Genomic DNA, 14,717 nt, shown 5'->3' with positions numbered 1-14,717 from the left:
TAATTTATGACAGCTTCCTATAACTGGCCCTACAAGTTAGTTTTCAGAAGCTTTTACAAACTAAATATAAAATATGATACTGAGTCACAGATTTAACAATAGCAGATTACAGACTTATGATACATTTAAATCATAATGCTTCAATAATAATGGGGCAGTGATGTAGTAATAAAATGTACCTCTCAGAAAAGACAAATATTTACTTTTATTCAAGTTAGTTACATTAGAAATGCATAATTATTTCTTTGTATTTAACTACTTTTATATAAAACCCTAAATAGTTTTTATGTTCAAAGTAAGATTTTTGATTTCATAGCTGAGAAAACATTAAAGCATACTGAACAAAATCTCATACCAGATAGACAACAAATACAGAAGGCCGGAATACTTTGGTTCCCCCCAGGATGTATTAAGAAAAGGTTAAGGATCAAGAAAAGGTTTTCCAGCATACCAAATCATACCCCTCTGTCTTTTTGTTAACTTACAGACGAGCAAACGTGCTTTTCAATAAAAACGAAGAGCTTTTACGTTGGTGCATTGTTGAGGTCTTGGTATTTGATGAGCCCTTTCTTTTTAAAACGTTTCAAATATTAAGGTTTATTTTTGGTTGTCAGCAACCTACACACAAGTAGGTATAACAAATACACAACTTTAAAAAAACTGTTTAAAAAAACAAAAAAAATCTATAGAATATATGTTGTTGTTCAAACATACTTTAAAGAATCCACATGAAGCATGTTGGTATAGATGTGGCAGACATCATCAAAACATTTTGATATGTTTATTCTGTATTTTCTACACAATGTGACAGACATAAACATTTTACAATGTTATGTACTAGTCTCGATAGCAATTAGGGACACTGCTTTTTTGTAAAAGCATCATCTGGCAAAACAAACTTAAAACTTGTATGAGTTAAGCCTATGAAGCTTTGTACAAGTGTGATTATTTCAGTAGCTTCTTCATAATGCTTATCGATGAGCCCCTGTAGCCCCCACCAAAGTGGTTCCAGTGATTCAGATAGTGGAAGAGTTGGTAAAGTTGGTTTCTATTTTCAAAGCCTGGCGCTTGAGGAATCTTTTCGTGGTAAGCAGAGTAGAAAGAACTGTTGAATCCACCAAACATCCCTGCAATACCCAGCTCATACTCGGAATGGCCATAGAAGGAGGCTGGGTCATAGATGACAGGGCCCACTGCACACTGGGCCACATTGCCCCCCCATAAGTCTCCATGGAGAAGAGCAGGGAAAATCACCATATCTGTGAAAAACTGAGGGATCTTTAGCTGTAAATAAAGGACACAATACAAAAGTCGCTCTGTCAACGCATTCATACAAACATAGAGGAATGTGTAAAGTATGTTTTCTTTCTGCACCTGTAGCTTGGCCCATAGCTCTCGGGCCTCCCTGTCTCCATAGGATTTCTCAACCATGTTAAGTTGGTGCTGCAGTCTCTGCTGGGAGTAAAACATCACCCAGTCATCCTGCCACTCATTTTCCTGGTGAGGAAAGAGAAGAAATACAGTCAGGACTACAGTCACAGCTTAAAGACACTGAGACCACATTCTTGTATACAAACGCAATACTTCTTTTTACCTGAGATAGATATCCACAGCATGTAGGTACACTAAATCCAAATTTCTCAACAACCACCACCTCTGATTGTCCTGCTCCTTTTCCTGCGTACAGTCAAATAAGTGATATTTGTCAGAGGAGGAAAGATGTTTTGGTGCATTTTATCTACTCGTGCAAAAGTTAACTTAAAGGTTATTACCCACAGTCTGCTGCTCGTTGCGTATTCTTTCCAATTGTCTCTTGTTGTGAACATGTAGATCTGCCAGCTGTTCGCCTAGGTGTTTTGAGTACCTATATTGGATTTGAAAAAATAGTATTTTGTTAAGAAAAGAAAAGAAAAAACACAAACTATCTGCATTTTCACGTTGCCCTCTATTCTAGTCAGAGCTGAACACATTTTATGAGCGATATCTTACTTGGTAAGACCTCTCATGTCCAGATGCTCCATCACAAATACACATCCTCCTGTGTCAAGTTCCACCACCTTCACAGGCTTGGGGACTTTAACAGTTTCTGTCTTTAAAATGGCTTCCAAACTGGCCATCTCCCCATCAAACATCAATTTGGCCTGGATATAAAAAAAAACACGGATTTGGGTTGGTGAGGAGTTCAGCATTACTCATCTTCACTGCTTTGCATGTGCAGAAATAGTGAAATTTGTCTCCATATTAACGTGTGTGGACAATCAATCAATAAGTACAGTAGGCCTACACTACTTGAGTGCCTGTCAAATACTCAAAGAGGATTTAACTGGCGGGTACATATGAAACGCCAGACACAAGCTAAAACCACTTCACTGTAATAATCTAAAACAATAATGGAAACAATACCTCGCTCTTGTGATTTATCTTCACAAAAACTCTCCCAGTGTCAGTATCATAACTCTGGCCCTCGCTGATACATCCTCCTCCGGAGTGACCTGTTGCCTTAAGCATGGCGGAGCCCAATTCTTCCTTTAACTTAGCTTCCATTATTATTCCCCACAATAAATTGTAGTGAATTTATCACTAATACGCCAACGAAAACCGTCTGGAGCACGGTGGACTTGTTATTTTCCGGTATATTTACATGTGACTTCTACTTCGTCCTATCACAGTGACGCGTCGCGTGTCACGTGATCGTCTCCATGGTGCCAAATGAATTTAACGCCAGTTAACGTTACATGCTAAATGTGGCTACAGCGTCATTCTGCTAAAAAGAAATGAGCAGCCGTGACATTTGTCTGCTGCTTGGAGCGACTGGCGTCGGAAAAACTTTGTTGTTGAAACGTTTACAAAATATCCTTTAAGCGAGCCGAATTTTAGAACTGGAACTCGGAAAAAAGACTGGCTTCCCTTGTGTTAGTTAACGTTAATTAGCTAACGTTAGCTAGCGTAGCCTTATAAACTGCTTCAGTATCAAACGCAATAAGTGACGTCAGTTGACCGTTAACTAACTAACGTTACATATAAACCCTTTTTTTAACCGACCAAAACATACATCATCGAAACTGTTTAAATGGCCATTTTTCTAATCTGAAGCCAGTGCACTGGCTCTTGTGGGTATTTTTCCTAACATTGTTTGTTTACAGCTCTGTTTGCATGGATCATCTGAGCTCGGGGAACCTCCCTCTACTTTGCCCACAGTAAGTATTATCGGGAGGTACTTTTAATCCTCGTTTAATGTGTGCAGCCTCCATTTTTATTAACGTCTGTAATCCCTTAAAACACCACAGGTAGGAACCAACCTCTCAGACCTTATACTGAAGAAGAAAAAGGTGACACTCAGAGAGCTGGGAGGCTGCATGGGCCCCATATGGCCCAGTTACTTCAAGGATTGCTACTCAGTTGTTGTATGTTTTTTTTGTAAACAAGCTGCATCTATTTGCGACTTTGGTAACTGTTGGAATCCTTTCACTGAATAACTTTTTTTGGGTTTTATAGTTTATTGTCGACTCAGCCAACACTGCTCAGATATCTTCATCTTGCATCCAGCTGCTGTCGGTGCTCTCTGCTGAACCTCTGCACGGTGTTTCTGTGCTGATTCTGTTCAACAAGAGGTAACTCCTACACACGTACACAACAACCCCCACTTTTCACTTTTGCACCCCTAAAGATTGCACTGCCTGCTGGTGGAGCACAACATGTGTCCATCATCAAAACAGTCTCTAGCTGGAAGCTGCCATTGTGTATTTTTTATTTCCAGGGACATGCCGTGCATTATGAGTCTCGTGGAGATAAAATCACTTTTCAGAATGGACGACATCATTGCAGCCGCTACTCAGCCAATCACAATACTGGAAGTCAGTGCCCGCACTGGACAGGGACTGCAGGAGGTGCTGAGCTGGCTGGAGTCCATCATAGTCAAGTGAACGATCACAGGCTTATAATTCTACTCACAAATTACTTTGGATGATCACTCCAAGCCGTTTGGTAAGATGTCAGTATCCTCAATGTGAAAAGACTTTGGTATTATTATTAAATTATGTTTTTGGTGTTTGATCCAAACAGTTTGAAAATCTGTTGCCATAACTTTGGGACCATATACATTTGGTCAGTGGAATGGGTAAATGGTGAAAGAGATGCATTGGTTATACAATGGCAGGTGTAGTGATTGTATGGTTACAATATGTTCGGTCCGACTTCACGTAAAGTACTAACCTTATTCATGTTGGTCACGTTTACCAATTCAATTCTGCACCAACAAATAGAAAACTGCTTGACTGACTACACAGGGAGCCTCATGCTGATTAGTGATTACTGTGTGTTGGTAAGTGTTGCAGCATACAGGTAATGTGTCACTACCAGCAGAGGGCATACAGTGCACAACAGATATTGCAAATGTTACTGACTGGCTTGTGAATGAAATGTGTTGATGCCACAGGAATTGATGAAGTACAAAGCAATAAAACAAACAGAAAAATTAGGCAGTGTTCCAATTTTACCCTTATATTTGATGAATCCGTTCACAAGCAATCAATAAAATGCATTCATTTTCAAATGGTGACGTGCTCATGGTGAATTATTTAGCACTTCCAGTCCTCCCAAACTCAGAAAAATCAAGTCAAATGCACACGACTGTTTCTAATCAGTTCTCATTCCATCAGACACTCAACAAATTTAACCGTATTGAGGCAGCAGCATTTAAAGCACGGGACAGGTCTCTGGTCTCTTATGGGAAATCCATTTTTTTCTACATTTGTATGTGAAAAGCAGCAGCAGCCAGAAAAGCCAATCACACAGACAGGAGTTAGCAAGAGACTTGTTGAAAAGCCGTAATACAATTGCCTGGTAATTGTGGCTAAGTGAAGCAACATCAAAATATTATCAAACTGTGCTTTTGTGTAGGTGTTTTTTTCTGAATTCAGGTTGCAATAGATAAGATAAAGAATGCCATTTTTGATACAAATGTTACTTTTTTGTATACTCTTGTCACTGCATCATTGACAAGTGGAGCAGGACAGATTATTGCACTGAGGAGCAGAACCAGCTTGCATTAATCTAGTGGTTACCGGATTATAGTACAATATGAAAACTTAACATTCAAGTCCTGGGTGCGGAAGTTCAATCCGCAGTTACCCTTTTTTTAATAGATATTTTCTCCAGTTTAGTTGATCCTCATAAGAAAGGGTTCTGTGCAGCCTGTGATCCGTCGATGCTGCCTGAAGAGAAGGGCAACAGCGGCTCGGGGAGGGTCGGTGGCAGGCCGAGGCCGGGCTGGGTGGGGTGAGTAAGAGACACGGGGAGGCTGGCAGGCTGGTGGCTCATGGCTAAGGGCAAGGAGGCACTGTAGGGAAGGGAAGTGCCCTGGGGAACTTGAGAGGGGGGGGCATAGCCCATTTGATTCAGAGTTAGTTTGGGCGGCTCCGCTTGGAATGGATTGTTGGCTGATGGAGCAGGGAGGCCTTAACAGAAAGACAAAAACCAAAAAACATTTTGGTTAATGAACTTAATCAACACAGTATTTAATTCTAAACTTCTTCCCCCTGTATCCCAAAATGAGTCAATAATGCACCAAATACCTGATAGGAAGGGGTTCAAGGTCTTGGCTGGAGGATTTACTGGGATCAATCTATCCAGGTCAACCAACGATGCCGCTGTGGGGCCCAGGAAGGATTCAGGTGTTCGGCACGTACGAGGGCCGGGGGCTGCCAGGCTTTCTCCAAGACGGGACAGGTCAAATGTCTCAGGACTGCTTTCCCCTCGCCCATTTACATCCACCGGGCCTCCATCCATGGCTTCATCAAAAAAATCCCCATCTGACGGCAGAAAAGGAGCAAATTGTGACGACGCACATTTGGGCGGAATCCCAATGAGAGCAGTAAAAGGAACGTATTGTTTACCCGAGGGGCTTCCGGGTTGGAGATAGGGTTCCCTGACAGGCCCTTTGAGGGCTGAGAATGGATCCAGTCCTGAGGCAGCTGCACACCAAAATAAAATGTGATTTTAATAGTCTATGTAGACTATACCCTTAAATTAAATGTGGCCTCTCCTGTTTATTTTGACATGGTTGAAGCTGAATGAGCGTGTGCATCACCTGTGTTCACAGGGAAGGCCCATTCTCGGCCTGCGGCGTCCAGGTTGCTGTGCGGGTCGTCCCAGGGATTGACTGGGGGCTCCCATGGAGGAGGGGGGCTGTTTGATGTTGGGGGGGCCATCCAGGGGGGATCTACTCCCGGGACATTGTTGCTGCCTACTTAAATAACAGAGAGGTTAATGAGGAGAGAGAGGCTCCTGTCCTGGCATGTGGGCAGAACAAATGAAACCAAAACGCATTAAGAATGAGTTTTAATGCAAACACTACGATTTCTGGAAACACCTGAAATTAATCAGGCTGCAAATATTTCAGTCTTCAAGGACTACACATTTTATGACTAATTTAAGCGCTTTGGTGATGGTCAGCTAATTCAAGGCTCACCCAGGGAGTCCCAGCGGTCTGTGCTCCCCGGAGCAGCAGCAGCCGCCTGCTGTGGGGCACCGAGCCATCGGTGGTTACTAGGAGGCTGATCTGAGGGCAGCGCAAACACGTCTACCAGGTCCATGAAAGCGGTCTGCCATCAACAAAAAGAAGGGAAAAAAAAGAAGATATAGTCAGTAGGGTATAAGGCTTTAAGACTCTGTGATGGTTCTCTCATCGGTAAATAAAAAAGTGAAAGTTGAGTTTAATTATTGATGAATCCTAATCTTATAAAACGAAAGAAAAAACAGTTTGAGATTGTCACTGTTGTATTTAATGGTTGTAAAACCTGATTAGACCTTGTAATCCTGCCCATCATTTTCGTTATGGGTAACAATAGATAGACATATATTGGGCCTTTTTCTATGGATACGTTGTTTTAAAAACCAAAGTATACTACAGTGTATGCTTATGCTTCATCACCCCCATTGAGATATTCCATACCCCAATAAATCATACCCCGCCTTTAGACTCCATCTCACGTTTGCTGTCCTCCAGAGCTTTCTTGAGCATTGACTCGTCCCCTTGGCGACTGAGTTGCTCCTGTGAACAGATCCAGACACAGACGCCATGGGGCAAATTCAAATATTGTTACATCATACTATATTTATGACCAGGCCCGTTTTCCTAGGCGGCGTACGACCCAGATATAGCTGAGTGCAATGCGCACAAACCAGAAAGTTGAGCGGTCAGACAGGAGAGAGCAGAGAATCACTGGATGCACCCAAAAAAATAAAATTAAAAAAAAAGGTACAAAACATTTGTTTTTTTTCTTCTTCTCTGCAAAACAAGGAAGCAGAGGGAATGGAAATATATTTAAACCCCAAGTAAATCTACCTGCTGGTGCTCCTCCTTGCTCAGATTCAGGGCCAACTGGAGCTGCGTGTCCTCATCCATATCCAGTGCAACAGGGGCGGGGGCAGGTTTGACTGGCTTGGAATGGGTGGTTGACTAGGAAGGGAATCGCAATCAGTATTTGATCAACAACATGTAAACAAAGCTTGGTCAAACAGTACAGTACGCTGCATGCAACTTTAGCGTAAAACGAGTCAAACCCGTCGCCCCTACGGAACTACGGAGAGATTTAACGGTTAGTGGAGAAGAAGAATGCAGCCTTGTTCCATTAGTCGCTGGAGAAAATGACTTTTCCTTTTTCGGGGGGTGGAGGGGGGGTTAAGGGAGGCCATGGAGATGGTGAAGTACATGCAGCAGGTTCTGAGGGGGCCCAGACAGGCCGGTGAGGTTGGTTTCAGTGTTCAGAGCCACAGCAGATGCGGCACGGGGCATACGATGCAAAAGGGAACAGCCACCCCCCCCCTGATGGCAGCCTACTTGTACCTTCTGGGGCTGCTCCTGGCTGAGCGTCATAGCGATCTGCAGCTGGGTCTGTTCATCAATATCCAGTGTAGGGGGTGGCTACGGTCCAGCAGGTAGGATAAGGAGAACGGGAGAGGTAAACGCTGTTTGTTGTTTTTGCTTGATTGGGTCAAGCTTCCAGACATCCAATGAATTAAAGTAATAAATGTATGAATAAAATGTATGCTCCTATTATATATGTATATTCCTACAATAGCAGAAGAGGAGTCACAGAGGGCAGCGGCTGCCATGTCTTGCTTGAGAGTGGATCAATGCACACATCCTGTCTGGCTCTCTCTCGCTTTCTCTTCCAGCTCCCTCACTCTTCAGCATGGCTGACGCCATTATTGACCACATCGGAGTTGATGAGATCATTTTGGTTAAGGCTTTCGGGAAATGGTGGCCTTCGGTGAGACAGGCAGTAAGAGCGCCTCACCCACCATTACAGGCAGTGTCCAACCCTGTGTGTGTGTGTGTGTGTGGGGGGGGGGGGGGCGTTTAATGTTTTTAAGTCTCTTTCTCCTCAGGCGCTCGTGCTGTAGAGATGAGAGGTTTGTTTGTGTCTCTGTGTGTGTGTGTGTGTGTGTGTGTGTGTGTGTGTGTGTGTGTGTGTGTGTGTGTGTGTGTTATCCTAGTTAGAGGTACCTTTTCACTCTCTTCTCGGCTCATAGCCAGGGCCAGCTGCAGCTGCAGCTCTTCTTCTCCACTGGTCGCGGGCCGAGCTTGCTCCATTTCTGGATCGAGTTGAGGGGAGGAAGAGGAGGCTACAGAGGAACAGCGGAGGGGATAGGGTGTTAAACACAAAAAAGACTGATTTTGAGAGTGATTTAAAAAAAAAAAAAGGTATGAAAAAGGAGCCGGCGCTGTTTTTGCTTTTTATTGTTTTCCAAACTGCCCGTTGGTGAGGGCCTTTGCTGGCATTGCTCGCCACTGCGCCTGCCTCCCTGCTCAGAGAACAATGGTGCTTCTGTGTGGAGATTCGGGGAGGTGCAGGGCCAGAGGAATGGACGGTTTGGAGTGGAGCCCACCTTATTACCCTAAATACTCTGGGCTGGGGTCCTAGTTTGGAGGAAGGGAAGGGTGGATGCCTGGTGTGGGGTCTTTTTTGTTGTGTTGTTGCTGCTGGCAGCGTACCAGTCTGGGTGTCAGGCTGTCAGTCACAAGGTTAAAAGAGGGCCGCAGGTCACACGGTGGCAAAGTTAGGCCTCAGGAGCCGATCATTTCCACTGTGCTGCCCTTCAATATCCAGCGTTTGAGCTGGAACGCTTGCTGGCAATTAGCTGCCGCTGACCTCTTAACCCCCACCCACGCCATCTATCAGCATTCCGTCCAACACTCCAAATATCTCCGTGCGCCAGAATCCAAGAGGTGTTCCCAAGAGCGAAGCAAATGCAAATTGACATTTTTTTAAAAAACGAATAACTGCATTGGCAAAGCCCAGCGTGCCAGTAGTTGTAGCGCTGTTATGTTACCCGGCATGAAAGAGGCTCTTTGCATTTCGTTATCACATGTAGAATATGTTTTTCCTGGGTATCGCAAAACCCTGCTCCTATTGGACGCGCTGACTGCTCATGCCAGATGTGACCACAGGCACATGTTGTGGCCTAAAAAGTATGCAAAGAATGTGTATCAATCGCGTAAAAATGTATCCAGACTTTTTCGATAGATTATTGGAAATAAAACAGATACCAAAAGTGGACGTATCTCTGTTCAAACCACATGACAGGCCTCAAAGTAACTGATGCAATCATGAAGCCGCAGCTCTGCTGCTGACGGAACCTTTTGATAAACACCATTAACCACAAAAGGTATACGGTACGCAGGCACACACACAAGCTGCTTGATGCTTTCTTCTGCAATGTATTTTTAGATTTTTGAGCTTTTCGCTGTAGTTGATAGTCAATGACATCAGGTGTCTAAACCCCTACACGCCCTCAGACGGCTCACCTGGGTCTTAGATATTATCTTGCCACCTAGCCAACATCTCCACTGCAGCGTAACAGATCACACGTGTAAAAGTAAACACGGTATCCAGCCGTGGTTTCCCATTAGGTTGAGACAACCACACACACACAGGGCCTCCTCTCTTTTGTGATCGCAGATACAGCTGACGTGACCGTAAACAAGAGAATGAAAGGAATGCAGATGTCAAACTCTCGGTAGGGAGCAGAGCCGGAGAGCAAACAAAGAAGAAGCAATTCAATCACAACTCATCGAGGCCTCAATGCTGGAACGTGCTGCTCGTATCACAACAGCAGGTGCCTCAGCGAGAAGCACCAGGGGTCTGAGTCATTTCTCAACGACACAGCAGAGACGGGAGATGTACGACCGACGGTGTCTCCGGGATTACAGATAGAAGATACGCAAAGATCACGTGGGAGTTTTTATGATGGAAATTGAAAACGAAAGGAAGTACTCCGGCGCGCGTCTCAGGTGGGTAGACGCTCAATTCCCCCCCCCACCCCAATCCCTTCTACTCACAGCGAAAGGAGGACGGCGAGCTCCTGCACCTGCCGGGCTCGTCCCCGCCGACCCCCGCGGCTCCGAGCTGGCCCGCGGACCGCCCCGGGTACGGAGGAGGCAGCGAGCCGGAGCCCAGGCCACTGGCGGAGCCCGCCATGCGCGTCTTGGTCTTCAACGCCTGGCTTCTCTCCTTCTTCAGCTTCTCCTCGTCCTTCAGCAGGGCCACCAGCTGCTTGGCCTTCTCCCGGACGTTGACGCCTTGGTCGTGTCCGTCCCGGTCGACGTACTGGAAGTCTCTCAGCGTCTGGATGGTGTAAATGTTCTTCCGGCACTCCTGGGCCACGCGCTCGGAGCCCGTTTTGATCAGGTAGTCCAGCAGGGTCAGCGCCTTGTAAACGTGGCGCCAGTTCTTACCGTGGTCGTTGAGGCGCTTCCAGATCATACCCATGACCTCGGTGAAAGCCACCACGTTGAAAGTCAGGTCCGCGACTTCCGCCATGAGCGTGCTGGAGGGACCCCAGGAATCGTTGGAGGTGGCCTCGCGGACCTTGACCTCGGCCTCCGTGAAGTTGTTGACCATGTTTTTCATCTGGCGGCGGAGCGATGAGGTCTGCATGGCGGCGGTAGTGTTTCCCGGGAGGCGGAGAGATGGAGTTACGGCGGCCGAGCCCCACTGCGTCGCCTCAGACGAGGTGGATCGCTTGCAACAAAGCTTTTGGCCTTCTATTGGGAAACGTCAGTGATGTCCGTGGGTGCGTTTCTGCCGGAAAGGAAATATTTTTAATCCTTGGGTCAAATATTTACAGCGATAACTGAAAATTGTGAGTGGAAGGAGAGCGAAACAACTCCCCCCCCCAGCGATGTGAAACACGACCCCTGGGATCAGTTTTCCGTCAAACAACTTGAGTAGAGACGCGCGTGTGTGTGTGTGTGTGTGTGTGTGTGTGTGTGTGTGTGTGTGTGTGTGTGTGTGTGTGTGTGTGTGTGTGTGTGTGTGTGTGTGTGTGTGTGTGTGTGTGTGTGTGTGTGTGTGTGTGTGTGTGTGTGTGTGTGTGTGTGTGTGTGTGTGTGTGTGTGTGTGTGTGTGTGCGCGAGGCCATAGAGCACGTTGTTGTAAGCAATGATCAGCTCGGCAGCCATATCCTCAGTCCAAGACACAGAAATACACTTTCCTTCCCGTAAAAGGGACTTAAACTAAACCCTCATCTCTCTCTGTGTAATATATATATATATATTATATATATATATATATATATATATATGTAATATTAAATATTAGTATAGTGTGTACACTTTGCCCTGGACATTGGACTGCTTTTGTAGGCAGTGAGTCAGTTGAGCTGGTAAAAATCCCCCCTTCCATATCTGTCTCGTCAACTAAGAACTGAAACGCAAACAAGAGCTGAGTGATGTGAAAGCTTTTCCAAATTAGAAGATTTATATTAGAAAAAGAGGCCACGAGATGAGCGATGGCCTGCTAAATATTTGAACAAGATAGATGTGGCAAGTTGATGCAAACACCTCAGCAGAAACCGTGGTACTGTGAGTGAAAAGGGACTAAATTGGCCCGTGACATCGGTCACACTACGAGAGAGCGCTCTGTGCTGTAAATACATGAAGTGTTAGTAAGAGGCTAAATGTTTGTGATGACTGGGTCCCATTATCTCCTGAGCCCCAGGGTCAACTGAGAAACACCTAGATAGTCCGCTTCTGTAACTTCCTGTAACTGAAAGTGTGGGGGGGGGGGGGGGGGGGGAGAGACTAAAGCAGATAATGACGAATGAGAGAAAAGTGCTGTGGCAGGAGATCAATTACACAGCCGCTTTTGCTCAGATTTCTAATCCGCGATGCCTCCATTGGCTATTGCACTCGCACCAATAACAAGGATACATTCATGCTGTGACTTTATATGAAATGACCATCACATAAAGTCAAACTGATAGTAGCCAGAGGAGGGAGGCGACGAGCCCTGTGCACACACATGCATATTTATTCTGCTCACGACACACATTCCAGAGTACAGTTTGAGGACTGTGACATGTGACCTTGACGTGGGGACATACTGGACTCTCAAAAGTATTCACTTAGTCTGCTTTCCATTCTAGGCTGCTTGAATGATTCCTTACAAGCACGTGAGCTTGTGTCTTAGAATCCAGCAGAGTGAAACATTCTATTCGCATCGACCACCTATGGGACGCAAACTGTTCCCGGAAAAGGCCTCCATTGCGCGCGTGGAACAAACACACCGAAACTGCTCGGATGAAAAAAAACACACACACAGTTTGCGCTTTAACTTGCGTCCCTTTTTGTCCCAAACCAGGACGAGCCGGAGCCATTTGTCGTGCACGCTTTGCGTCAACTGGGCAGAGCTCGCGTGGACTGTGAAGTATGCGATCGTGACTCAGCAGTGATTCCGAGTTTTAAAGTTTAAACCACGGCGGAACAATAATAATAATATTTTAAAAAAAGAGAAATCGCGACGGACCGCGATCCACTTTCACGCTTACCTTCATGTCACAGCGCGTCAGTGTGGTCTCAAGTTGGGGAGGCTTTGGGTGGAGGAAGAAACGCCTCCGCCTCTCGGCATATCCCGCACGAGAAGGAACGGGAGTTTAAAAGAAAAATAAAAAAAAAATGTGTTTAATAAAGGGCAAAATCCGTGTGAACGTATCCACCTCAAAGGCGAGGTTTTATTATGAAACTAAGTTGCGTGCGCGCATATCCCAATCCTGGCTTGCGGATGACACAGCCGACACCCCCCTTAAAAACACACACACACACACACACACTGCAAATGGATGGAGTGGGAGGGAGGGAGGCCCGCTCGCTCGGTGCATGCAGAGTCAGATTTAACACTTTCACTGCCTGGCGCAACACAACCTGAGCTCATCGGAGCAGGTGATCTGAGAACCCGGAAGAGACGCACGACCGGAACGTGACCGCTGCTAGGACACATCTGCTCACACCCTGTATCCTTAAGCTTCACTTAACAACATCAAGCCGATTTAATATTGAAATGTTACAGAAACCACAGAGACTAAACATATTGGAATTTTAGGGGTATCGCGTTGAAATGTGATACAGCGGGTCTAAGCCTGTAATTGTACACCAGACCCTTTATTTCCCACAGTTCAATGCAGCTCACCCTTGCAGAGTGAGTGAACGTACCCAGAGGGGTCCCACCATGGACTGTGTTTCCCTCCCGGCAGCTCGTTGGGTCTTTGCTCTTTATTTATTCATCACAGCTAATGGGATGCCGTCTGAAGGGACGTGCTTATGCAGTACACAGGGACTGAATCTCCTTCCGTCTTTACGGCGTCTTGGATTCTTTCAAAGCGCAAAAAGCAATCTCTGCCTTCTAGCAGCTTGACTTCCGTGGAAAAGTACAGAGGAGACGGTGTCGTGACTCTGGAGTGCGTAACGACTACCTGAGGCCGGGGGAGAAGCAGTGGGGGGGTACAGAGCACTGGGCCTTGTGACTGGGTGACTGAGTAGGATATACAGGAAATACCAGCTCCACCTTAAAACCACAAAGGCATGACTTTTCGGAGACGCCACTCAGACCAAATCTACAAAAAAAATCGAGGTTTATCAAGCAGTTAAGCTGCCAGAGCAGGTATTTCTAGTTCTCTGTGCGGGAGGCCACATTGGCTTGTTGCTGCTCCGGTTTTAGCCTTCACGTGACTCTCTGTGTTCGAGCTGGTGGAGCCAAACTTCACATACCACCTCCAGCCCTGCTCCTCCTCCCTGTCTTTGCACCCCTAAGTCTTTATTTCTCCTGAAAACAGATGCCTGAACACTCCTTTGTTTTGCAACAAAGGGCTGATGAGGTCAGTGCAGAGAAGGGGAGGCATGCAGGCGAGTACTGGGAGACCAGAGGGGGAGGAGAGAGGACCTGCCACTGCACTGAGGTGACGTCATGTTGCAAAGGAAGTCTGACGGTTCTTGTGTTTGTGCCAAAATAAACAACATGAAGTGTATGCGATCTCTGATCTGTCCACTAGAGGATCCTGTTGCTTAAGCGTTGAATGGAGCTGTCGCCATCCGCTGCCCCCTTGTGGTTATCTTTGTTTTCTGGTGAGTAGTGTTGGGGTTTTCTTGTCTGCTGTTTTCTGTGATTGGACCACAAATGTTGTGGATCCACCGGATGTACACTCACCGACCACTTTATTAGGAACAGCTGTTCAATCGCTTGCTAACACAAATTGCGAATCAGCCAATCACATGGCCGCAGCTCAATGCATTTAGGCATGTAGACGTGGTCAAGACAACTTTCTTAAGTTCACAAACATTCTCGGGTTTACAGAGAATGGACAGTTTTCCCAAAACTGGACAATAGAAGGTTGGAAAAATATTGCCTGGTCTGATGAGTCTCAATTTCAGCTGCAAC

The 14,717-nt window shown here is 45.8% G+C and overlaps 3 protein-coding genes across 6 annotated transcripts; 1 reads left to right on the top strand and 2 right to left on the bottom strand.

Moving 5' to 3' along the window:
• Positions 1–738: 738 nt before the first annotated feature.
• On the bottom strand, positions 739–2,851 carry fn3krp (fructosamine 3 kinase related protein). The gene is made up of 6 exons (XM_040191268.2): positions 2,404–2,851; positions 1,990–2,141; positions 1,773–1,864; positions 1,595–1,677; positions 1,375–1,497; positions 739–1,284 (listed from the first exon to the last, which is right to left on the bottom strand). Exons 1-6 carry the CDS (start codon positions 2,542–2,544, stop codon positions 946–948), a joined length of 930 nt encoding a protein of 309 aa, XP_040047202.1. The 5' UTR covers positions 2,545–2,851; the 3' UTR covers positions 739–945.
• On the top strand, positions 2,714–4,556 carry arl16 (ADP-ribosylation factor-like 16). Its single transcript, XM_078083685.1, has 5 exons — positions 2,714–2,851; positions 3,143–3,197; positions 3,288–3,404; positions 3,496–3,611; positions 3,758–4,556. The coding sequence occupies exons 1-5, from the start codon at positions 2,775–2,777 to the stop codon at positions 3,921–3,923; spliced, it is 531 nt and encodes a 176-aa protein (XP_077939811.1). The 5' UTR covers positions 2,714–2,774; the 3' UTR covers positions 3,924–4,556.
• On the bottom strand, positions 4,485–13,239 carry epn3a (epsin 3a). 4 transcript variants are annotated; one of them, XM_040191257.2, is made up of 11 exons: positions 12,835–13,239; positions 10,346–11,087; positions 8,510–8,628; positions 7,847–7,924; positions 7,346–7,459; positions 6,968–7,051; positions 6,470–6,602; positions 6,089–6,247; positions 5,895–5,972; positions 5,574–5,810; positions 4,485–5,456 (listed from the first exon to the last, which is right to left on the bottom strand). In XM_040191257.2, exons 2-11 carry the CDS (start codon positions 10,941–10,943, stop codon positions 5,170–5,172), a joined length of 1,887 nt encoding a protein of 628 aa, XP_040047191.2. In that variant the 5' UTR covers positions 10,944–11,087; positions 12,835–13,239; the 3' UTR covers positions 4,485–5,169. The 4 variants fall into 4 exon arrangements, with proteins under 4 accessions (XP_040047191.2, XP_040047193.2, XP_040047194.2 ...); XM_040191259.2 differs by having other exon boundaries at positions 6,089–6,244; XM_040191260.2 differs by lacking the exon at positions 7,847–7,924 and having other exon boundaries at positions 12,835–13,234.
• Positions 13,240–14,717: the final 1,478 nt, after the last annotated feature.

The sequence above is a fragment of the Gasterosteus aculeatus genome, chromosome 11 (genome assembly GCF_964276395.1).
Source record: "Gasterosteus aculeatus chromosome 11, fGasAcu3.hap1.1, whole genome shotgun sequence".
Taxonomy (NCBI): domain Eukaryota; kingdom Metazoa; phylum Chordata; class Actinopteri; order Perciformes; family Gasterosteidae; genus Gasterosteus; species Gasterosteus aculeatus.
The sequence above is the reverse complement of the archived record's forward strand: the minus strand, read 5'-3'. Positions and strand labels throughout refer to the sequence as shown.

Bases quoted from the DNA above. Each gene is read 5' to 3' on its own strand.
- arl16 (XM_078083685.1), top strand. From the start codon at position 2,775: ATGAGCAGCCGTGACATTTGTCTGCTGCTTGGAGCGACTGGCGTCGGA. The intron at 3,198-3,287 runs GTAAGTATTATC...AAAACACCACAG, and splicing joins CTCCCTCTACTTTGCCCACA to GTAGGAACCAACCTCTCAGA. The intron at 3,612-3,757 runs GTAACTCCTACA...TTTTATTTCCAG, and splicing joins CTGATTCTGTTCAACAAGAG to GGACATGCCGTGCATTATGA.
- epn3a (XM_040191257.2), bottom strand. From the start codon at position 10,943: ATGCAGACCTCATCGCTCCGCCGCCAGATGAAAAACATGGTCAACAAC. The intron at 7,052-7,345 runs GTAGATTTACTT...ATCTGTTCACAG, and splicing joins GCAAGGAGGAGCACCAGCAG to GAGCAACTCAGTCGCCAAGG. The intron at 5,457-5,573 runs GTATTTGGTGCA...CTTTCTGTTAAG, and splicing joins CTTGAACCCCTTCCTATCAG to GCCTCCCTGCTCCATCAGCC.
- fn3krp (XM_040191268.2), bottom strand. From the start codon at position 2,544: ATGGAAGCTAAGTTAAAGGAAGAATTGGGCTCCGCCATGCTTAAGGCA. The intron at 2,142-2,403 runs GTATTGTTTCCA...TTTTATATCCAG, and splicing joins AGATAAATCACAAGAGCGAG to GCCAAATTGATGTTTGATGG. The intron at 1,678-1,772 runs GTAATAACCTTT...GACTGTACGCAG, and splicing joins CAACGAGCAGCAGACTGTGG to GAAAAGGAGCAGGACAATCA.